Raw genomic sequence first — 24,738 nt, forward strand, 5'->3', positions numbered from 1 at the left:
CCCAATGAACAGTTATTGTGCTGACGTTGCCTTCAGAGGCAGTTTGGAACTAGTAGTGGGTAGTGAGTGTTACAACCAAGTAAAGATTATTTTTTACGTGCTACGCGTTTCAGCACTCGGCTGTCTCATTACGTGAGTTTGTGTGGCCTACCACGTCACGGCTGAGCCGTTGTTGTTCCTAGAGGTTTCCACTTCACAATAACTGAACTTACAGATGACGGGGCAGCTCTAACAGGGCAGACATTTGAGGAACTGACTTGTGGGAAAGGTGGCATCCTATGGTAGTACCACATTGAAAGTCACTGAGCTCTTCTGTAAGTTCATTCTACTGCCAATGTTTGACTATGGAGATTGCATGGCTGTGTGCTCGATCGTATACACCTGGTATATCCAAATCCACTCATTACAAGGGGTGTCCACATACTTTTGTATATATAGCGTATTATAGCCGTAATCCCCAGTGAAAAGGCTGTGGAAGCATTACGAGAGATATAATATGCATAGTATTCACTGCATTTATTTTCTTAACCAATTGTGAAGTCAGAAATATCGAAAAAGTCATATTTTATAGTGGTCTTGAGCAGTTAATAAAATATGCACAGAAGCCTTATCATATTATAGAATAGGACAAACTTTTTCGTTATTTGCACTTCGTTTCCATGAAGGTTTGATTATTTAAATTTTTGTAAAACTGATAGGCTTACTGAATGGGGGGGGAGCATTAGGCATGCGTAAAATATGCTTAATAACGCTTAACTGGCTCACAGTCTAAATTATGAAATACAAATGCACCATAATACCCCAGAAAAAACAATAATAATAGTACTACTAATAATAATAATAATAAATAGATTAAAAAGCATATATTTTTAACCTAATAAAAGTCTAATGTGACAAAGTCAATATTCAATAAGCTTCCATTTCGATTAGCAATATAAAAACGATTCTATATGGAAGCCTTGGATTGTGTAATCTACGTGATATAATCTACGTGATAAAATCTACGTGATAATCAGGTAAACTTGATCAGTTTGTTGTTCCTTCGCTTGGCACTTAATTAGCCGTATCTATCTTGTTATCGATAAACTACCAGAGGATGTCGTTGTTCACTCTTTTTACGCGGGAGTGTCACTCCTCAAGATGACCTCAAGCTCTGCAGACGCTCCAATCGTCCTTCACTTTCTCTACGGTCAGTGCGGCAGACAGAGATAGAAGGATAGAGGAAGGGAGAGAGTGAGTGGATGAGAAAGACGGGCATACAGGGAGTGAAACAGACAGAGCGAGAGTAGCGGCTCTTACATCTAGACGCGTGTAGATATTTTGCTCCCGGAGAATCCAAATAAAACAAACAAGAACACAACAGAGCGCGCTTGTGACAGGACAGGCACCCGACCGAGATATTTGAATGACTTTTCTGCCTAGCTGAATTATTATTCCGAGGAATAGTGTCATATGTGGAGATTTCTTAACCTCGTAAGCCCATTTATTTCACTTAATAGGTGCATTATGAAAGGCTAATGTTATAAGTCGATACATTTCTTCTGACAGTGTGTTCATATTAATAACGGTTCAAATGATATTTTATGTCGGCTATTCATGTGATGGTAATCTATATGAAAAGGTTATTCGATCTATATGCATGGTAAATTCAAATATCTATTGAGGTGTTGCTTTTCTATTTTAATTCATAGATTTACATATGTAATGCTCTTTTGGACATCTTGCAAAAGTGTCTTATTTATTATCTCTCTTTTCAGGGAACGGCTGGCGTTTTTCAGCGCACGAGACACTGAAGAACAAGGAATACAATGCTAAGGATTTTGGATACCGTGGTCACTGTCGTGACCATTTCCTTTGTGGTAGAGGGGGTGCTCGGTGGCTACGGGATGAGCATGTTCGCCGCGCAAACATCTCCCCCGGACCCTTGCTACGACGAGAACGGTAACCCGAGGAGATGCATTCCCGATTTTGTGAACTCTGCTTTCGGAAAGGAAGTCCGCACTTCCAGCACCTGTGGTAAAACCCCGGGTAGGTACTGCTTGGTAACAGAGAAGGGCGACGAGAGAAATAGGAACTGCCATACTTGCGATGCCTCGGACCCCAAAAAGTATCACCCACCGACATATCTAACGGACCTCAACAACCCCCATAATCTCACATGTTGGCAATCGGAAAATTACATCCAATACCCCCAAAACGTCACCATAACACTGTCACTGGGCAAGAAATTCGAAGTCACCTACGTAAGCCTGCAGTTCTGCTCACCTCGACCCGAATCTATGGCTATCTTCAAGTCTATGGACTACGGCAAATCTTGGGTACCTTTCCAATACTATTCGGCCCAGTGCAGGAAAATGTACACCAAACCGAGCAAGGCCACCATTACCAAACAGAACGAACAAGAGGCGATATGCACGGACTCCCACACGGACATGCACCCTCTATCCGGCGGTCTCATTGCCTTCAGCACCCTGGACGGCAGGCCGTCGGCGCACGACTTCGACAACTCGCCGGTGCTCCAGGACTGGGTCACCGCCACGGATATCAAGGTGACGTTCAGCCGATTGCACACTTTCGGTGATGAGAACGAGGATGACTCGGAGCTAGCCCGGGACTCTTATTTCTATGCGGTGTCCGATCTGCAAGTTGGCGGTCGATGCAAATGCAATGGCCACGCTTCGCGGTGCGTAAAAGACAGGGATGGAAACCTTGTTTGTGAGTGCAAACATAATACCGCGGGACCGGAGTGCGACAGGTGCAAGCCTTTCCATTATGATCGGCCGTGGCAACGCGCAACAGCTAGAGAAGCCAACGAATGTGTCGGTAAGTCAAAACAGTATAATATTCTCCAAAAACCATCCAAATTATCTTTAAGCGCTGCAGCAGTTTCCTCTCCACACAATGCCTGTATCACAAGCGAAAATACATTTGGCATAAATTGTATTATTGGGTGACTCTTGTTTGTACAGTCATGGGAGATTATGCTGTTTTTAAGTTTGGTAATGTTGGTATTGGTTGGTTGAGTTAATTGCTAAGGTGGGCACTGCGCATTTGTCAGTTCTGTTGAAAAACAAAGATTCAGATAGGCTTATTTTCTCTGGATGAAAGAAATACTATAAGCGTTATTTGTATTGTCATGAATTAAAAATGGGTTTATAGCACATCATATTACGCACCAATAAGTACACATAAGTTTTACAAGACCTGTGTAATTTAGGTTTCCAACTCCAAGGCTCGAGGACAAATTGCCTATCCTTTGTTGTAGTTTATATAGTTCTGGAAAACAATTTAAAATCCGTATTGGTATTAAAATGTTATAATAATAATAATTATTATTATTATTTTGTCTCGAGATGAATTTTTATAGTTCTAAGCATTTTATTAGGCTATGTCAATTTTAGTCTGATCAGCCCACGCTGAATTAATAGTACATGCCTTCATTAAAACATGATACTGTTGTGATATGAAAATGTAGGCTATCAAACGAAGGATGTACGGTTGTTATAGAGGTCTGAATTAAGGATAAACCAAAACCACTGTTCGGCACGCCACAAAATGCCCTCTTTTAATGAAATTATGTCGCGCGTCACATGCAATGAGTTCTCAATTTGATAACCTTAAAGACCATTACCGCTATAGCTCAAATTGAGGTTTATAACAACCACCCACTTCAGAAAGACCGCCCAATCACAATGTCTAATCATTCACCGCGTTGAAATGTTTCTCATGGGGAAAATGTATGTACAGCTCCAACTTCATCCCTGCAATAAAGCGACGCACTGTAATTTATTTAAAGAGCATTTAAACTGCCCCACCACAGTAATTGAACACAGACTTCTCTGCCCGTTTAATTATCGTTTGAATCAAAGTTAACTATAGGTCTAAATTACGTTAATTTATGTATCATAAAACTATTATTTAAAAAAGTATATATTTTTTTTTATTTTATCCCGAAAATATTATGATTATTATTGTTGTTGTTGTTATTATATCAAAAGAAATTGCCATTTAAAAAAAAAACATTACAATATGAATTTGCCTTCCTTGGAAACAATCTGCAAAATGTTAAACCACCTATTAAGCCTAATACTCAAATACATGTGATATTATTAGGCAATCATTATTAATTACAACCATAACGCGTTATCATTACTATTGTAATCATTCTAAATATTATTAATAGGCTACTTATTAGTATTCATATGATTCGCTTTTTATTATGTGCTGGTCTTCAACGATATCATCGGACATAGTTTATTCGTGTGAACACTTTAGGCCTACAAGAAGAAAAGTAACTGGAATCCATATCTTCTCCGATCTTCAATGAACCGGCCCATTTAGATTTATGCTTCCCCGTCTGCCCCCATGAAGACTAATAAAGCACACAGAGGAAGTTATCACATCGTGGCTTTCCACACACCGTTTCCAACAGCGAGGCTCAATCAGCTGCTATAGAGATGGAGACAATGCCGCAGCAGAATCAAAGAAATGGTAGTTGCTTTTATTGCCAGACATGCCTAAGACCCACTTAAAGATAGTATGTGTTCATGCTTAGATGAGGAGAGAGAGGGAGCATGCATGAGCTTGGTGAGAATGTGAGTGCTACTGGTTTAGATAAAGGTACATTAATTATTGGAAAATTGTAGTCTGATATTGACTTGGCTGTGTGTTGACTGTTGACATTGTATACGATTTTATCATGATGAGTGCGGTTAAAAGTTGTGATTATGGGTTGTTGATGTAAGCGATGAGAATTGATTCCTTGTCCAATATCTCACCCCATATAAGCCAAGTAACTGCCCGATACAAGCATGCTATCAAGGTTAAGATGAGAGCTAGGCCTAGTGAGGGGTGGTTTCCCTCATCAACCGCATTGCTGCATAGTGTATATGTCAGTACTTTATATCAACTCTGCAAATGTGCAGTATTTCATTGGCATTGTATACCCAACATTTATAATAATAGTTCAAGACTCAGAGCACGCAAGAGCATCTCTTAGGGCATGCAATGTGGATACAAATAGGCCTGTGTGTCTCCAGAGACATTGCTGATGGAAAAGATGATGATGATGATGAAGGTGGGATAAACCTTGATTTCTCACTGTTAACCCACTCTAGATTGGATTTGCGATTTCATGGCACACATTAATTATCACCCTACAGTGAATGGTGACAGGAGGCTCCTCATTCAACCCCATATTGTTTGCATCAGAGAGGCCCAACAGTAAAATTAACTGACTCAAACTCCCCTTTGTCTCGGTATTTCTATTTCCCTGTGGTTGGGGGAAAGTGGCGCTGTGTTGTTTGACAGTCATCCATGGCACATGTCGACTGTTTTGACACGTAGCAGGCGTTTAAAAGGGTTTTGTTTGCTGTTTGTTTCCATTCCCACAGAGTGGTTCTCTGCGGCAGATTAACAGGCTTGAGCCTTGTGGAAATATCTACACTTTTACTCTAGTGACTGGCTACGAATACACTTTTGAGAAGGTCACCCCAGTTGTGTATAAAACTGTGAGGTGTTACCTCAATTAAGAGAGCTCTGAATCTGATTACATATCACTCAAAATATCCTGACCGCAGTCCTCCGTATTACAGGCTACATTTCTAAGCCCTGCCGTCAAATCCAAGATTTATACTAGTTGGCCAACTATGAGAAACACAGAGTGACAATGACTAAATTAAGTTGACCAAATAGGTGAAACACAGTGACAAATGAATACAAATGAATAAGTGATTGTCAGTGGCGGTTTCTGTGAGGAGGAAAGGAAGGCTGTGCCTCCCTCCTTGGGTCGCCAGGGCTTCCATCCTGGAAAAGCAAACAGACTTGTTTAGACACAACCACTCCGCTATAGGAATGAAGAATGAATTATTCCCCCCTATCCCCAGTATCCTTGACACTTTATTTTTACCGGAACAGCATGTGGGTGTGTGTGTGTGTGTCATGTGTGTGTGGTGTGTCTCGCATGGGGCCACAAAGAAGCATCACTCATTGTATCAATCATGCTGTCAACACACACACACACACACACACACACACACACACACACACACACACACACACACACACACACACACACACACACACACACACACACACACACACACACACACACACACACACACACACACACACACACACACACACACACTGTAGCAATACATTCCTCTGGGCTGTTTGTGCTGCGGGCCGACCTGCTCCGTCAGACAAGGCGTGCAGAGCGGGGTGCGGAGGGGTGCTGTGGTCGCACACCCTCTGCTAAAACAAACACCGCCTCAGGGAGAAGAATAGTCTGCATGACACCTCTCTGGGTTTCTGAGAGGGTGAGGTGGAGTTGGGGTAGTAGTGTGTGGCATAGTGCTGTTGTCTGTTACCGCCTGTAAAAGCAATTAGTCACAGGAGGTTGGTGGAACCTTAAATGGGGAGGACGGGCTCGTGTGAATGGCTGGAGCAGAATAAAGCGAATGGTATCAAATACATTGTTTCCATGTGTTTGATGCCATTCCATTAACTCGATTCCAGCCATTATTATGAGCCGTCCTCCCCTCAGCAGCCTCCACTGCAATCAGTAATTGTAGCATAAAGATATGGCTAGGACAGAACACTGTGTGTACTATAAGCTTCAGTAACAGAGAAGTGATGTCAGAACGAGATGTACTGTACTATACGATAAGCTTTGCTATGAGCTGCTTGGTTGGATGTGCTGAAATATTGAAAGCTTCCAGCACCATTTGTCAGTCAGTAAATTGAAAGACTCTCTCTGGATCCTCTGCAGTCATAACATGTTCTCAGTTACAGAGTTTATCTGGTGTAGAATTCAAAAGTGATACGGAGTGGGGACATTCAGAGTAAATGAGAAAGAAAGCGCCAGGTGGGGAAAGGAAACGTCATCAAGACCAGCATCTTTTTCTATGGTGTGTGAAACACAACATAGGGATAGGTACTTCTATTTTATTATAGAGATAATGATAGGCACTTGTTTTTATCATGGTCCAAAGAGCCAATGGCTGAGAATAAGAAATGCGCACAGCCTATTAGTCTGTCAGGATCTCTCTCCGGATGATTATCTTTGTCCAAGTCCCTGAATCTTGCTACTTGCTGTCTTTGACTGAACCTGGACATTGGTTATCGTATCTATATAAAGGCATTCCACTCCAAATAGCTTTGCATTTGTGGAGAGATTTGAATGCAGTTGGTCTTACGAAAACAAAACACATTGAAACAGGTTGCAGGTCGTCTTCCCTCCTTGATGTGCACTTTGCTGATTAGTCCGTCTGAGTCTTAAAGGACCTTCATGCACTTCCAGGTCCATTTGGGATATTGATTCTCCCAGGCCACGCGGGAGACCGTCTTTGTAATCTAATGCAATGCATTTAGGAATGGAGGCATGGAGGAGGAAGAATCATGGGTTCAATATCAATTCAGGTGTGACCAGTCTCGGCCTGACAGACATGGCTGGATGGATAGACTCTCTCATCACGACTGTCTCATCATGTCGAATTCGGTCGGCGTCAGCAAGGAGGCTCCGCTACCTGTAAGAAAGCACACAAGTGTCTCAATTGAATCAACTAGAATCCCTTCCTCTTGCTTTAGAACTCTATCAGCTCAGAGTGACACTACAGCATCTGAAGGAGAATGAAGGAGACGCCAATTCAGCTAATCGTGATGAGGAAGACGATCACTTTAGGAGGAAAGTCTTTCAGATACGGAAAATGAAATGCAATGCTGTTCCACTGCATTATCTGCCTGAGTTTGTCCTGTTTTATTAGCTTCAGGTTCCATAGCTTGAAAGTGTTGAGAAAAGGGGTCTTGAATAATTCAGAGAGATTAAGAAGAATGCTTGGAGGCATGCAGAATGAAGGGACGGATACTACTGCAGCACAGAGAAAAGTAAAGAGATTGAGGGAGACTACAATAAAGACTATAAATGAGAGAGAGAGAGAGAGAGGAAAGATATAGAGAAAGAGACAGCGAAGCTATAGAGGAAGACAGATGGAAACAGAAAGACAAAGTGACAGGAGAGAGTGACCTATCCAGGGGCTGTTGGGGACAGGAGAGACTTTTTGGATGAAACAGGCTTTATCCTTTCTTGAGAACCACTTCACGGTAGTTTTTCTACTTGTTCATAGAGTGGGTGGAGGGGGCGGGCGGGGGAGGGGAGGGCCCTTCCCTCAGCTCTAGAACTTTGAGTTGGCACAGAGAAAGCATATCAGTGACTTGGCACAGACATCGCTTCAAGCCCGTCCAAATCTCCATGGATCCCCCTCATCCCCCCCGAGAAACACATTTTCCCCCGTAGATAACTTCACTTATCCAGCCTGAAACCGCAACATCATCTGGCCGATTTGAGCAGACCTGTTGGTTGTCTCGCCTGATTATGTCAGATAAATACGCTCCCAGGTGTTATTCTGAACAGTTTGATTGACAGGGGAAGATGACTGTGGTGGTGGATTGACATTGAGATTTGGCTCCCCTTCAGATAATTCAGCTTAAATGCTCTAACCACTTGCTTAGAGGAAACAGTGTTTGGCTGAGATGTCTTTTTGATAGAATCTTCCCTAGTTCCATTGAAGGAAGAAAGATCAACATTGACATGATGATATGTCAGTAATTAAAACGTTCTCACCTGAAATAACTAATTCAAGTGTTTAGAAATGGAGAACGGGGAACTACAATGAAGGCAATCATTTTAAGAATGTCGGTTAGATTGTCAAAATTGAAGACGAGTATTTACATTCATATGGTCTCCTGCAGATAAGATTTAATAAAATAAACAAAGCAACCCTTCATAAGAAAGTATACTGTATAGTGTTGTCCTTTGACACCTTTCACTTCATGTTGGAGCCCCTACAGCTGAACACAACAGGAATATTCATTAACAATGATACCATGATGAGGCATGATGACCGAGCTGTGGTCTGGTTAATGTTTGAGCTGCCACCAAGGAACGCCATCCTTTATGAACCGCCGTATCCTTCATCTTCAAAGGGCGACCGCCAAACGCCAAACGCATTGACCATCCTGACACTCACCTGCCTGACAACGCCTGGCAAACAAACGGAGTGAGAAACAGAGATGCGAAAAGAGTGTCCGAGTAGTTTGCACTTTGCACCGTGGCGTATTCCCCTCCCTTCCCCCCCTGAAGAATCCCGACACCAGTGCCGGTAGTTCAAAGGGGTGAATGACCTCCCTCACACAACGAGGACCTCCTTCCTACAAAGTGTTATCACTGTTTTACGACTTGTTTTTTAAACCATTGCATAATGGTTTATTCAGAGTATGGAGTTGGAAGCACTCTAAGGACTCCTACTTTTGCTTAACTGTGCTATATACAGCCTTGCAACTTGCTCAGCCACTGTTTAAGTTTAGCATATGCATGCACTTACATACGGGCATGCGTGCCTGCAACGTCACACCCACACACCCACAGAGCCAATCCAACTCACAGATACATAACTGCGACCGTAACTTTGATTCTGGGCTCACTGAAACCAGCCACAGAAGCAGACAACCAAAACAGTCAGCCAAAACAGACAGCCAAACAGATAACTGTCATTCGTAAAACCTCCTCCACAGTGAGATGCCACATGTTAGGTTTCTGAGGAGGCCCAGACCTCCCTCCTGCATCTGTGCTGACCAGGGGCCACCAAGGATTCTGTTGCATTGGTGGCAGAGATGGGAAAAGAGGGGGTGCCCAGGACCATCGCAGCGGGGCCACAGCAAATTCAACCTGATGGCTGGCAGGGCTGCAGTATAGGCCCTTCTGTACTGGTTTAAACCTAGTAGTGTGATACCATCCACTACTAATCTGAACCCTGCTGGGCGCCACGCGTAACTAGTGGGAGAATGTGTTGAAATATGACGTTACTGGCTCTGTGCAAAATGCTGCTACAGTGGTGGCCTGAGTTAATGTGTGTGCCGGGGAGGGGGGGGGGGGGCTAAATGAAGTGTGCTCTTTTTGTTTAGTTTTTGAATTCTCCTGTAAAGGGGGTTGATATAGATTGTAAAGGGGGTTGATATCAAATCAAATTGTATTGGTCACATGCACATATTTAGCAGATGTTATTGCGGGTGTAGCAAAATGCTTGTGTTCCTAGCTCCAACAGTGCAGTAGTATCTAACAATACACACAAATCTAAAGTAAAAGAATGGAGTTAAGAAATATAGACATGTTAGAACGAGCAATGTCGTAGTGGGATTGACTAAAATACAGTAGAATAGAGAATATACATATGAAATGAGTAAAACAGTATGTAAACATTAAAGTGACTATTTCTCCATTATTAAAGTGACCAGTGATTCCATGCCGGCTGGTAGCCGGCTAGTGATGGCTATTTAACAGTCTGATGGCCTTGAGATAGCACCTGTTTTTCTGTCTGTCAGTCCCAGCTTTGATGCACCTGTACTGACCTCGTCTACTGGATGGTAGCGGTGTGAACAGGCCGTGGCTCAGGTGGTTGATGTCCTTGATGATCTTTTTGGCCTTCCTGTGACATCGGGTGGTGTAGGTGTCCTGGATGGCAGGCAGTGTGTCCCCGGTGATGCGTTGGGCAAACCGCACCACCCTCTGGAGAGCCTTGCGGTTGTGGGCTGTGCAGTTGCCGTGCCAGGCGGTGATACAGCCTGACAGGATTCTCTCAATTGTGCATCTGTACAATTTTGTGAGGGTCTTAGGTGACAAGCCAAATTTCTTCCGCCTCCTGAGGTTGAAGAGAAGCTGTTGCGCCTTCTTCACCACACTGTCTGTGTGGGTGGACCATTTCAGATCGTCGGTGATGTGTAGGTTGAGGAACTTGAAGATTTTCACCTTCTCCACTGCGGTCCCGATGATGTGTATAGGGGTGTGATCTCTCTGCTGTTTCCTGAAGTCCACATTCATCTCCTTCATTTTGATGATGTTGAGGGAGAGGTCCTTTTTCTGGCACTACTCCTCCAGAGCCCTCACCTGCTCCCTGTAGGCTCTCGTCATTGTTGGTAATCAGCGCTACAACTGTTGTGTCGTCTGCAAACTTGATGATTAAGTTGGAGGCACTCGTGGCCACACAGTCATGGGTGAACAGGGAGTACAGGAGGGGGCTGAGAACGCACCGTTGTGGGGCCCCAGTGTTGAGGATCAGCGGAGTGGAGGTGTTGTTTCCTACCTTCATCACCTGGGGGTGGCCCGTCAGGAAGTCCAGGACATAGTTGCACAGGGCGGGGTTCAGACCCAGGGCCCCGGGCTTGATGATGAGGTTGGAGGGAGTCAATGAACAGCATTCTTACATAGGTATTTCTCTTGTCCAGATGGGATAGGGCAGTGTGGAGTGCAATGGCAATTGCATCATCTGTGGATCTATTGGGGCGGTATGCAAACTGAAGTGGGTCTAGTGTGTCAGATAAGGTGGAGGTGATATGATCCTTAACTAGCCTCTCAAAGCACTTCATGATGACAGAAGTGAGTGCTACAGGGCGATAGTCATTTAGTTCAGTTACTTCTTGGGTACAGGAACAATGGTGGCCATCTTGAAGCAGGTGGGAACAGCAGACTGGGATAGAGAGAGATTGAATATGTCTGTAAACACTCCAGCCAGCTGGTCTGCGCATGGTCTGAGGACGTGGCTAGGGATGCCGTCTGGGCCGGCAGCCTTGCGAGGGTTAACACGTTTAAATGTCTTACCCACATCGGCCACGGAGAACTAGAGCCCACAGTCCTTGGGAGCGGGCCGCATCATTGGCACTGTGTTCTCCTCAAAGCGGGCGAAGAAGGTGTTTACCTTGTCCGGGAGCAAGATGTCGTTGTCCGCAACATGGCTGCTTTTCCCTTTGTAATCCGTGATTGTCTGTAGACCCTTCCACATACGTCTCGTGTCTGAGCCGTTACATTGCAACTCCACTATGTCTCTGTACTGACGTTTTGCCTGTTTGATTGCCTTACGTAGGGAATAACTAAACTGTTTGTATTTAACCATATTCCCAGTCACCTTGCCATGGTTAAATGTGGGGGTTCGCACTTTCAGTTTTGAACGAATGCTGCAATCTATCCACGGTTTCTGATTTAGGTAGGTTTTAATCATCACAGTGGGAACAACATCCGCTATACACTTCCTGATGAACTGTCACCGTGTCAGTGTATACGTCGATGTTATTCTCAGAGGCTACCCGGAACATGTCTATGTCTGCATGATCAAAACAATCTTGAAGCATGGATTCCGATTGGTCAGACCAGCGTTGAATAGACCTTAGCACGGGTACTTCCTGTTTGAGTTTCTGCCTATAGGAAGGGATGAGCAAAATGGAGTCATGTTCTGTTTTGCCGAAGGGAGGGCGGGGGAGGGTCTTGTAGACGTCCCGGAAGCTGGAGTAGCAGTGGTCGAGTGTTTCAGCAGCACGAGTACTACAGTAAATGTGCTGATAGAACTTTGGTAGCATTTTCCTCAAATTATATAGATTGTAAAGGGGGTTGATACAGATTGTAAAGGGGGTTGATACAGATTCTAAAGGGGGTTTATACAGATTGTAAAGGGGGTTGATACAGATTCTAAAGGGGGTTTATACAGATTGCTTTGAGTTTGAGGCATCTCTTTTGATCATCGTAGTCTTTAGACAAAATTAATTCCGTGGTCTGTGACAGTTTCAGTATCAGTCCCAGATGAGTTACAGTAATCCATTAAATCTGTTTGACAATTATCTCATAACAACAGTCTACCAGGACAGTGTCCCTCACGGAAAGATGCTGTGAGAGACAGCACTTAGTTGTTTTTAGCATGTAAGGGATTCCGTACAGTAGCTAACTGTACCGCGTCAATAACTTTGACAATAAGATCATAATGGCATTTTACATTTGTAGCAAAGACGGACACATTGAAACTTGATGGTTTCTTGGACCTTTAGAGGATCCAAACTTCACTGTATTGTAAGGGCCACATTTTACAGCTGTCCAGGACGGTCATACTGTAGGACCTTGAATGCATGGACTGTACATACAAAAAAAAGACATTGTAAAAATATCCCCAAAGACAGGGACCCCCCTGGGCCATCTTCCCCCAGTAAGGTCAACACACGAGCAGGTCAATCTGTGCTAGTCAGAGCCCCCTGTGTTGGATCTCTCTGTACTTGCTCTTTCTTTGACAATAAGATAAAGAACTATCGGTTTTTGACGATCCACACAGAGACAATTCTGGTTAATTTCCCAAAGACTGCGCTCATATGAACTGCAATAACTCACTCAAGAAAACCTCGTGAAATTTAGACAAATTAAGAGTTATATTCTATTGTTATCTTGACAAACTGAAAATCATGAAAGTCTACTTTGGCCAGACGTCTTTTAAAAGGGGAGTTTGGAGCAGGTTGATGTAAAGTGAAAGGGCTGTTCAAGACGCAATTTCACTTTGACGGAATTCCAGCTTTACCCGGATAACAGATTTTGACAGGGTCTTTCAAATGGAAACACCTTATATAAGGAGAAGAATGTCAAATTAGGAGAATAGATGCTGGGGCTGGTAACACAGAAAACAATCATTTGAGCGGGAGGGTGTGTGTGTTTATGTGCTTGAAAACACCATTTGAAACATGTACATGATACTGCAACGAAATCTTCCCCGCAGGGACAATAAAGTCAGTAAATTAAAGAGAGAGAAGGGGAGAAAGAAAGAGAGAAGGGTATTGGCTACTGATACCATGTCCAACAGCAAACAGGCTCCTGGCAATCTCTACATCACATACTATGATTACAGTATGGGAAATCTATACCATCTCTTGTGGAAAGACATTGTTATTACAATACATTCCGTAACCTTCGGCAACGCTCACGCCATAACACTGAGGGCTTGTGGGATGCGTTTGATTGACAGAATGGCAAAAATGCATTCAGTCAAAGCTTTTTGAGGTATTTCAGGCGTCCTCGGGCAAAGCCTGCATTTCGGGGCTTTTTGTTTTGTTTTGCGGGTTAGGGTTAAATGCATAATGCAACCCAGATACCACTGATGGTATGTGTGTGTGTGTAGCTCGCTTGAGTACACGTTTCTGCTTTGACTCTCCTCGAGACTGAACCTTGACCCTGTTTAGAGAGGTGGTTTGGTGGGAAGCCATATTGTTGTGTAGAAGGAGAATATTGCATTACCGCCTTGGCTCTGTGTTTGCTTCCACTCATCGGTTTAAGTTCGTCCACTGTCACTGGTTTATTGCATGGTCCGCCATCACCGTGTGTGATGTCATCACCTCACGGCCTCCAGAACGGGTTGGCGGTTGGTCGGCATGGGACACGTGTTTCCGCTTTGATCATTCGGGTGCGTTAAAACAGCACCATCTTAATGTGAAGCAGACTCCCACGCTTTCGCATTCAGCACTCTCACAGCAGCTGGAGCTAATTGGGTCGGAGGATGACGGGACTTTACGTTAACCAGCAAGGCCTTCTCTTCTGTTTTTGTTCTGTTTCCTTCTCTTCTCTTCTGTTTCTTCTTCTCTTCTCTCTCCCTATTGGCCTGAGAGTGTTGAGTGACTCAACGCTAAGTGAGTACGGCATACCAAAACGCTGCAGGCGTAGACGCGGGAGACGAGGTGGAGTCCTGGTGATAGAACGGCGCTCCCCTCCGTTCTATTGGCAAATGTCCAGTCACGATAATAAGGTGGATGAGCTTAATTCGAGAGTCTCTTATCAGAGAGATTTGAAAAGCTGCAGTATTATACGTCTTAATGAAACGTGGCTGGATGATAACGCTATGCACGTAGTACTCAGTGGATTCTCTATGCAGTGGCAGGTTCGTCCAGCGGCTTCGGAGAAGTCGAAAGGAAGTGGAGTGTGTTTTTTCATAAATAACAACTGCTGTGCTGGTTCAAGTGTGAAGGAAATCTCGAGCTTTTGTTCACCTGCTATAGAATACCTCATGGTAAGCTGCAGACCCTTTTATCTACCAAGAGAGTTCTCAAATGTAATTGTCACGGCTGTCTACATCCCTTCCCAAGCCAACACTACTCTGGCACTCAACGAACTGTATGGGGCCATAAACAAACAAGAAACCGCTCACCCAGAGGCAGCGTTTTTGGTGGGTCGGAGACTTTAACACGGGGGGACTTAAAACCGTCCTACCTCACTTCTACCAACACGTCTCCTGCGCCTCTAGGGGCGCTTAAATTCTAGACCACTTTTATTCTACCCACAGAAATGCATACAAGGCCCTCCCTCGTCCTCCCTTCGGCAAATCTGACCATGACTCCATTCTCCTGCTTTTTGTTTACAAACAAAAGCTCAAACAGGAAGTAACAGTGATATGCTCAATGCAAAAGTGGTCGGATGAAGCAGACGCGAGGCTATAAGACTGTTTTGCTAGCTTGGGATATGTTTCAGGATTCATCCGATAGCATTGAGTTTACAACAACAGTCACTGGTTTTATCAATAAGTGCATATACGATGTCGTCCCCATAGTGACTATAAGAACATATCCAAACAAAAAAACATGGATTACAGGCAATATCTGCGCTGGGCTCAAGGCTAGAGCTACTGCTTTCAAGGAAGGGGACATGGACATGAACGCATACAAGAAAGCCCGCTACAACCTCCGACGAGACATCAAACATGCAAAAGGACAATATAGGAGGAAGGTGGAATCCTAATACACCAGCTGCGACACTCGTCGTATGTGGCAGGGCTTGCAGATGATAATGGATTTCAAAGGTAAACCCAGCCATGAGTTGCTCAGCGACATAGAACTCCTAAACTAGCTAAATGTTTTTTATTTTCACTTCGAGGAGTGTAACACTGTGCCTTGCATGAAAGCCCCTGTTTTTACGGATGACTGTGGATGGATGACTGTGGCCCCTGTTTTTACGGATGACCAGGGCGCGTTCTCAAAGTATGCGCAGACCAGCTGCCAAGTGTCTTCACAGACATGTTCAATCTATACTAGTCCCAGTCTGTAATCCCAACATGTTTCAAGCTGACCACCATTGTCCTTGTTCCCAAGAGCTCCAAGGTAACCTTCCTAAATGACTATTGCCCTGTGGTCCTCACATCTGTAATTATGAAGTGTTTTGAAAGGCTGGTCATGACACACATCTACACCATCATTCCAGACACCCTGGACCAACACCAATTCGCATACCGCCCCAACAGATCCGCAGATGACGAAATCGCGATTGCACGTCACACTGCCTTCTCCCACCTGGACAAGAGGGAAAATAACTATGTGAGAATGCTGTTCCTAGACTACAGCTCGGCGTTCAACACCATAGTCCCCTCAAAACTCATCACCAAGCTGGGGACCCTGGGACTGAACCCCTCCCTCTGCAACTGGGTCCTGGACTTCCTGACGAGCCGGCCTCGGGTGGTGAGGCTAGGCAACAACACCACCGCCACGCTGACCCTCAACACATGGGTGTGTGCTTAGTCCCCTGCTGTACTCCCTGTTCAAACACGACTGCGTGGCCACACATGACTCCAACACCATCATCAAATTTGTTGACGGCACTACGCTGGACGGCCTGATCATTAGACTGCTAAATAGTCAACCAATGGTACCCAAACTATTTGCACTGACTCTATTTTGCACTGACCCTACGCACACTCACTAGACTATATAAACCACATACAGGCTCATTCACTCACACACACTACATTGACACTCCCACACAAAACCCAGACACATTCAAACACACACACACACACACACACACACACACACACACACACACACACACACACACACACACACACACACACACACACACACACACACACACACACACTTTTACACTCAACATTTGCCGCTGCCACTCTGCTCTTTGTTTTACTCTTATTGTTATCTATCCTGATGTCTAGTCACTTTACCCTGCCTTCATTGACATATCTACCTCAAGTACCTTATTATTATCTATCCTGATGTCTAGTCACTTTACCCTGCCTTCATGTACATATCTACCTCAAATACCTTATTATTATCTATCCTGATGTCTAGTCACTTTGCCCTGCCTTCATGTACATATCTACCTCAAATACCTTATTATTATCTATCCTGATATCTAGTCACTTTACCCTGCCTTCATGTACATATCTACCTCAAATACCTTATTATTATCTATCCTGATGTCTAGTCACTTTGCCCTGCCTTCATGTACATATCTACCTCAAATACCTTATTATTATCTATCCTGATGTCTAGTCACTTTGCCCTGCCTTCATGTACATATCTACCTCAAATACCTTATTATTATCTATCCTGATGCCTAGTCACTTTACCCTGCCTTCATGTACATATCTACCTCAAATACCTTATTATTATCTATCCTGATGCATAGTCACTTTACCCTGCCTTCATGTACATATCTACCTCAAATACCTTATTATTATCTATCCTGATGCCTAGTCACTTTACCCTGCCTTCATGTACATATCTACCTCAAATACCTTATTATTATCTATCCTGATGCCTAGTCACTTTACCCTGCCTTCTTGTACATATCTACCTGAAATACCTTATCATTACATATCCTGATGCCTAGTCACTTTACCCTGCCTTCATGTACATATCTACCTCAAATACCTCGTACCTCTGTACAGTGATCTGGTACCGGTACTCCCTGTATATAGCTCCATTCTTGTGTACTTTATTTTATTCCACGTGTTACTATTTTATTTTTCAATTCTGCCTTGTTGGGAAGGGCTCGTAAGCAAGCATTTCCAGGTAAAGTCTACACCAGTTGTATTCGGTGCGTTTGACAAATCAAACTCGATTTGACTTGAGTGTCAGTGCTCAGTGCTCCTCAGGCTGTCTGTCTACCTGACTCAGACTGTCCATTCACACCCAACATCTCTTCACTCAACACCTCCCGCCTTTGGCACTGAACACACAACCCACTCCAGACAGGCACGTTTAGCTGTTTGGATGTGTCCTTGTCGGTACCTGTCTCACTCGTCTCATCTGCCAACAGCTGTTTACAGTACAGAGATGTATTGTAGGAGGGCTGTTTCTAGCAATTCCCTGGCCCTCGGGGAGAGTTCAGCTAATGAATTAATTGAGGGCCGTTGATGCCGTAGTGAAAGCTATGTGTCTCGGTGTAGGGCGGTGTTTCAGAGCAGTGGTTTTGGGGCGAGATGGAGAGAGGAATGAGGGAGGGAGGGATGAGTGAGCGAGGGAAAGACCGAGTGAGAAGGTGTGGAGGGATGAGAGAGAGAGAACAAGCAGGGGATGAAACAGAGAGAGCTTGTCTTGATGGAGGGCGGTGTTTCAGAGATGTGGTTTTGGAGCGAGATGGGGTGGGATGAGAGAAAGAGGGATGGAGAGACGGAGGGAGAGAGATTTAATGGAAAGTTTGGGTGGTTTGGTAGACTGGGCAGCCAACAGACGATTAGGAGCAATTAAAGCCAACGCCAGACGACATCTATGTGTTATTCACACGTTAGACAGTGTAATGTTTCAGTACCCAGTCCCATGAGTCTGAATCACTCGTTGTTTATCAATGACACTCTGACCACAGAATGAACACACCGTCTGCATGATCAAACAGCAATTAAATAGTACATTATATGCTCTTTGGTTTGATATTATGTTGCGCTTTACCCCAAAGAATGGCAACAATGTGCAGACTATTCCAAAAGAGCTGTATCTTAATAACCAATTCATTGGCTATAAATCACGATAGCCTACTTTACATGTCCCAGGTTGTTGAAACACTGGCATTGCTGTACGGCAGAGCCCACGTGAAATGTACTACAGAGCCCACGTGAGCTGTACGGCAGAGCCCACGTGAGATGTACGGCAGAGCCCACGTGAGCTGTACGGCAGAGCCCACGTGAGATGTACGGCAGAGCCCACGTGAGATGTACGGCAGAGCCCACGTGAGATGTACGGCAGAGCCCACGTGAGCTGTACGGCAGAGCCCACGTGAGATGTACGGCAGAGCCCACGTGAGATGTACGGCAGAGCCCACGTGAGATGTACGGCAGAGCCCACGTGAGCTGTACGGCAGAGCCCACGTGAGATGTACGGCAGAGCCCACGTGAGCTGTACGGCAGAGCCCACGTGAGATGTACGGCAGAGCCCACGTGAGATGTACGGCAGAGCCCACGTGAGATGTACGGCACAGCACACGTGAGATGTACGGCAGAGCCCACGTGAGCTGTACGGCAGAGCCCACGTGAGATGTACGGCAGAGCCCACGTGAGATGTACGGCAGAGCCCACGTGAGCTGTACGGCAGAGCCCACGTGAGATGTACGGCAGAGCCCACGTGAGATGTACGGCAGAGCCCACGTGAGATGTACGGCAGAGCCCACGTGAGCTGTACGGCAGAGCCCACGTGAGATGTACGGCAGAGCCCACGTGAGATGTACGGCAGAGCCCACGTGAGATGTACGGCAGAGCCCACGTGAGATGTACGGCAGAGCCCACGTGAGATGCACTACAGAGGCCCGGCTGTAGTGCCAGATACCATGCACCTCCAGGGAGTAGACAGACAAAACCCACAGACATCACAGAGCCTAAACAGTACCCAGACATGTTCCTTTAATTGCTCCAGAAAGAAGTATGTGGACTGGAGAGATCTGCTGCTGTTGCTCTACGGTAGTCCCGTCCAGGATGAGCTTCCCCCTGCGGCATCGCCCCTATTCCCATCCCTATCACATTCCATTATTTAGCAGTGTTTAACTGTATGTCTTTGCTTAACCCTCAACCTGCTTGGAAAACCCCCTCATAATTGTGTACTTTACCCGACCTTCGAGTGCTTATTTCGGGCATTTCTGTGAACTGTGAAGTCGTCAGGTTTTCTCCCTGTGAGGCAACAGGCCCTTGTTGAACTGTTTCTGATTCATTACAGTAATAGACAGGGCTGAGTTGTCTAGCTCTTTAAAGTGTCACTGGATTTTTAACAGAAGTCGTAAAGTGAGCAGTAAACAGGGTAGACAAAAACATGGAGGGGAGAGGGTGTGTGTGTGTGTGTGGAGTAGTAGCTCCATTCAGCAGTGTATGTGACCTGCTCCTGAGGCCAGGGCCAGGGGTACTGTGGAGGATCACACATGATGACCTCAGCACCTCTGTGTGGTGGTTACCAGGTGGTTACCGGGCTGTGGGCAAGTGTTAGGAGCCAAGGCAAATATACAACAATGAGAGAGAAGGAGGGAGAGGGATAGAGCGAGAGGAGAGAGAGGAGGGAGAGAGAGGTATTGAGTCTTCACTGGTCATCATTCATGCTGTGTATTATATGACTGTACATAAGGTAGAAGTCAGTAAAAGGCTTTAAGTGTATTGTTATTTCCCTGGGTCAGAATCATAGTGTATCTGTATGTTCTAGCCTATTGGGGAAGGCAATGCACTGAGCACCAACAAGCACTAAAGTTCTTCTAGCGACACTACAGTATCCAAGTCTGTGAACATTGAAAACGAGGAACTTGGCAAGGCCAATTACAACTCCCATCAACAATTTTTGTTCTAGAGTGTTGGGCTGTTACAGCAACAACAGCAGCAATAAAACGCAGACACAGAGCAAAATGTGTGTGTGTGTGTGCTTCGATGAGAGTGGTTCAAGGTGAGACCCTTGGTGTAGCAAGGCAGCTGGCTCAAGTCCCCCTCTGCTCGTCGACAGGACCACCTAGAGTGAGAATGAGCACATTGGACCCAAAGCGGGGTCCAGTCTATAGTCTATAGTTATGTATGATTAATGTGTGCATGAAGTTACTACACGTACCAAATCCCCCTGCAGTGTAGGACGTTATCGACAGAGCGCCCCCCCCCTGTCTCCCTCCGGTACTGCTGCTGACATCTGAGGGGGTTGCAAATCTTGGAGCAGTTTAAAGTTGTCCCTAACGGATATATTTTTCAACCTTCTAATGGTTCAAGTTAGGATTTGAGCTGGGGTAATCTGATCCTAGATCTGTGGTTTGGGAAAACTTCTGGACACCAGCCGAGGAAAGCAGAACACCTGCGGTCAGATCAAACAAGAGACAATCAAACAGAGACAGTTAGTCAAACATGCGATGGCCAAAAATAATGTATCCCTGGAGTTGGTGTAGGACGAGTAAAGTGGGTGAAAGTGATGTATCTTTGTCTTTCCCATATACAGTATATCACAAAAGTGAGTACACCCCTCACATTTCTGTAAATATTTGAGTATATCTTTTTATGTGACAACACTGAAGAAATGACACTTTGCTACAATGTAAAGTAGTGAGTGTACAGCTTGTATAACAGTGTAAAATAACTCAACACACAGCCATTAATGTCTAAACCGCTGGCAACAAAAGTGAGTACACCCCTAAGTGAAAAGGTCCAAATTGGGCCCAATTAGCCATTTTCCCTCCCCGGTGTCATGTGACTCGTTAGTGTTACAAGGTCTGAGGTGTGAATGGGGAGCAGCTGTGTTAAATTTGGTGTCATCGCTCTCACACTCCCTCATACTGACTGGTCACTGGAAGTTCAACATGGCACCTCATGGCAAAGAATCTGAGGATCTGAAAAAAAGAATTGTTGCTCTACATAAAGATGGCCTGGGCTATAAGAAGATTGCCAAGACCCTGAAACTGAGCTGCAGCACGGTGGCCAAGACCATACAACGGTTTAACTGGACAGGTTCCACTCAGAACAGGCCTTACCATGGTCGACCAAAGAAGTTGAGTGCACGTGCTCAGCGTCATATCCAGAGGTTGTCTTTGGGAAATAGACGTATGAGTGCTGCAAGCATTGCTGCAGAGGTTGAAGGGGTGGGGGGTCAGCCTGTCAGTGCTCAGATCATACGCCGTACACTGCATCAAATTGGTCTGCATGGCTGTCGTCCCAGAAGGAAGCCTCTTCTAAAGATGATGCACAAGAAAGCCCGCAAACAGTTTGCTGAAGACAAGCAGACTAAGGACATGGATTACTGGAACCATGTCCTGTGGTCTGATGAGACCAAGATAAACTTATTTGGTTCAGATGGTGTCAAGCGTGTGTGGCGGCAACCAGGTGAGGAGTACAAAGACAAGTGTGTCTTGCCTACAGTCAAGCATGGTGGTGGGAGTGTCATGGTCTGGGGCTGCATGAGTGCTGCCGGCACTGGGGAGCTACAGTTCATTGAGGGAACCATGAATGCCAACATGTACTGTGACATACTGAAGCAGAGCATGATCCCCTCCCTTCGAAGACTGGGCCGCAGGGCAGTATTCCAACATGATAACGACCCCAAACACACCTCCAAGACGACCACTGCCTTGCTAAAGAAGCTGAGGGTAAAGGTGATGGACTGGCCAAGCATGTCTCCAGACCTAAACCCTATTGAGCATCTGTGGGGCATCCTCAAACGGAAGGTGGAGGAGTGCAAGGTCTCTAACATCCACCAGCTCCGTGATGTCGTCATGGAAGAGGACTCCAGTGGCAACCTGTGGCAACCTGTGAAGCTCTGGTGAACTCCATGCCCAAGAGGGTTAAGGCAGTGCTGGAAAATGATGGTGGCCACACAAAATATTGACACTTGGGCCCAATTTGGACATTTTCACTTAGGGGTGTACTCACTTTTGTTGCCAGCGGTTTAGACATTAATGGCTGTGTGTTGAGTTATTTTGAGGGGACAGCAAATCTACACTGTTATACAAGCTGTACACTCACTACTTTACATTGTAGAAAAGTGTAATTTCTTCATTGTTGTCACATGAAAAGATATACTCAAATATTTACAAAAATGTAAGGGGTGTACGTACTTTTGTGATATACTGTATGTCAGGAACATGGAGGTTGGACGGTGGGTGGCCACAAGCATTGGATTGTATCACTGTATCACCATGGACGCAGGTCACAAAGAGAGTTCTGCGTGTGTGTGTGTATTGTGTGTGTGTGTATATATTTAGGCAGCAGAGGTCTCACGGTCAGGTTGTGATAGGACTAAAAATAATAAATGCATGAATTTCTAATAATAAATCCAATTTCTATCCTTGTTTTCTAGAGACGTTACTTGTCTATTTGTTCTAGTTCTATGGTAAATAAAGCAGGTATGGCACTGGTGAAGATGGAGAGCGATTGACATCAATCACTGTGGCTCTTATATAATAACAAAGCTGCAGACTGGGTTTCACCTTGGGCATACTGTGCAACTGTACCATACTATTCAAGGTGTGTGTGTGTGTGTGTGTGTGTGTGTGTGTGTGTGTGTGTGTGTGTGTGTGTGTGTGTGTGTGTGTGTGTGTGTGTGTGTGTGTGTGTGTGTGTGAGTACATGTGCGATAGAAAGAGAAGATGAACGTGCGTGTGTTTACGGGAGTGTGTGCTTGCGGGAATGTGTGCAAGTGTGTGTTTGCATTTGCGGGAGTGTGTGTGTTTGGGTGCGTTTGAGACCAGTGTGTGTGTTTGGGTGCGTTTGAGACCAGTGTGTGTAGGATGGAATGCGTACTGCTGGGAAGGCACTTGGGAAAGTTTGCGAGGTCATCTCAATTTGCCAGGGGTGATCCATGGGTTAATCCATCACCCATTAGGTCTCACAAGACAGATAGGAGGTCGGGGAGAGGAGCCCATACCCTTCTCATCTCCCTCAAACTCACACACATACACACATTATTAAGAAGGAGAGCATGTCAAGAGAGAGAAATATAAAAATAAAGAGAGAAACAGAGACAGAAACAGGGAGAGAACCAGCCGGTAAGAATAAGCTCCACATCCTTGTCAGCCTGACACTCCCCTTTCCCCATCTTTGTTGCCTCCCGGACAATGGAGGCGATTTTAATTAGGCTTGGTTTCCAGCCGGGAAGAGAAGGGTAGAGCAGTGAGCCCCTGCTTACTCAGCCCTGATGGTCCGTTATGGGCCCTTTATAGAGAGAGCTGCTGGGCTCTTGACTCAGCAAGTTACCAGTAAGAGCTTTAAATAGCTTCCTCTTCTCATCGCCACTGCTGTCTGGGGGTCTGACAGAAATGTGTATGTGAGAAAGAGAGAGACTGTGTGTGTGTGTTTGTGTGCAGCTGTGTGAGTCGTTCATATGAGTCCCCCATCCTCATCTGAAAAGGCCATTAGGTTCCTGCATGGGTCCCTTCCTGCTTCTAATAACAAAAGTTCTATCTAGCACTGGAACATGACAAAGCCAACAAATGGGCCCTAATTACGAGGGCGATAAGGAAATGGCGTCATTACTGCTAATATTAGTTTTATGAGAGGATACTGTGTCAAGGGGCCCAAGAGAGAAGGGTCTCTGGGTCTCTAGTGGAAATATATTTCTAATAGGGGCCCCCGTTCCCTTCAGGAGGATTGGTTATTATCTTAGAACTATGAACCCCTGGACCTGGGGATGGAAAAAAAGATGAAAAAGACCAAAATGATCGACAGAGACAGAGAGAGAGAGAGTTGGGCCAGGATTCAAACCGACGCAGATTAATGTCCTACGCACGGCGATTGACTTGTAAAAGCAATTTTCCCAGACGTTCGCGGAGATCCCGTAAACGCTGCGGATATATCACATTTAAAAGTCAATCGGAGCCTCCCGGGTGGCGCAGTGGTCTAGGGCACTGCATCGCAGTGCTAACTGCGCCACCAGAGTCTCTGGGTTCGCGCCCAGGCTCTGTCGCAGCCGGCCGCGACCGGGAGGTCCGTGGGGCGACGCACAATTGGCATAGCGTCGTCCGGGGTAGGGAGGGTTTGGCTGGTAGGGATATCCTTGTCTCATCGCGCTCCAGCGACTCCTGTGGCGGGCCGGGCGCAGTGCGCGCCAACCAAGGGGGCCAGGTACACGGTGTTTCCTCCGACACATTGGTGCGGCTGGCTTCCGGGTTGGAGGCGCGCTGTGTTAAAGAAGCAGTACGGCTGGTTGGGTTGTGCTTCGGAG

The 24,738-nt window shown here is 45.4% G+C and overlaps 1 protein-coding gene across 2 annotated transcripts in view; it reads left to right on the forward strand.

The window, feature by feature from the left end:
• Positions 1 to 1,150: 1,150 nt before the first annotated feature.
• LOC129839873 (netrin-1) overlaps positions 1,151 to 24,738 on the forward strand; it is an 86,461-nt gene continuing 62,873 nt past the window's right edge. For both annotated transcript variants that reach the window (XM_055907571.1, XM_055907572.1), the window contains exons 1-2: positions 1,151 to 1,473; positions 1,758 to 2,823. In XM_055907571.1, coding sequence (XP_055763546.1) covers positions 1,809 to 2,823 — 1,015 coding nt within the window. In that variant the 5' untranslated portion in view covers positions 1,151 to 1,473; positions 1,758 to 1,808. The remainder of the gene's footprint in view (positions 1,474 to 1,757; positions 2,824 to 24,738) is intronic.

This window comes from Salvelinus fontinalis, chromosome 40 (assembly GCF_029448725.1).
Source record: "Salvelinus fontinalis isolate EN_2023a chromosome 40, ASM2944872v1, whole genome shotgun sequence".
NCBI classification, from domain to species: domain Eukaryota; kingdom Metazoa; phylum Chordata; class Actinopteri; order Salmoniformes; family Salmonidae; genus Salvelinus; species Salvelinus fontinalis.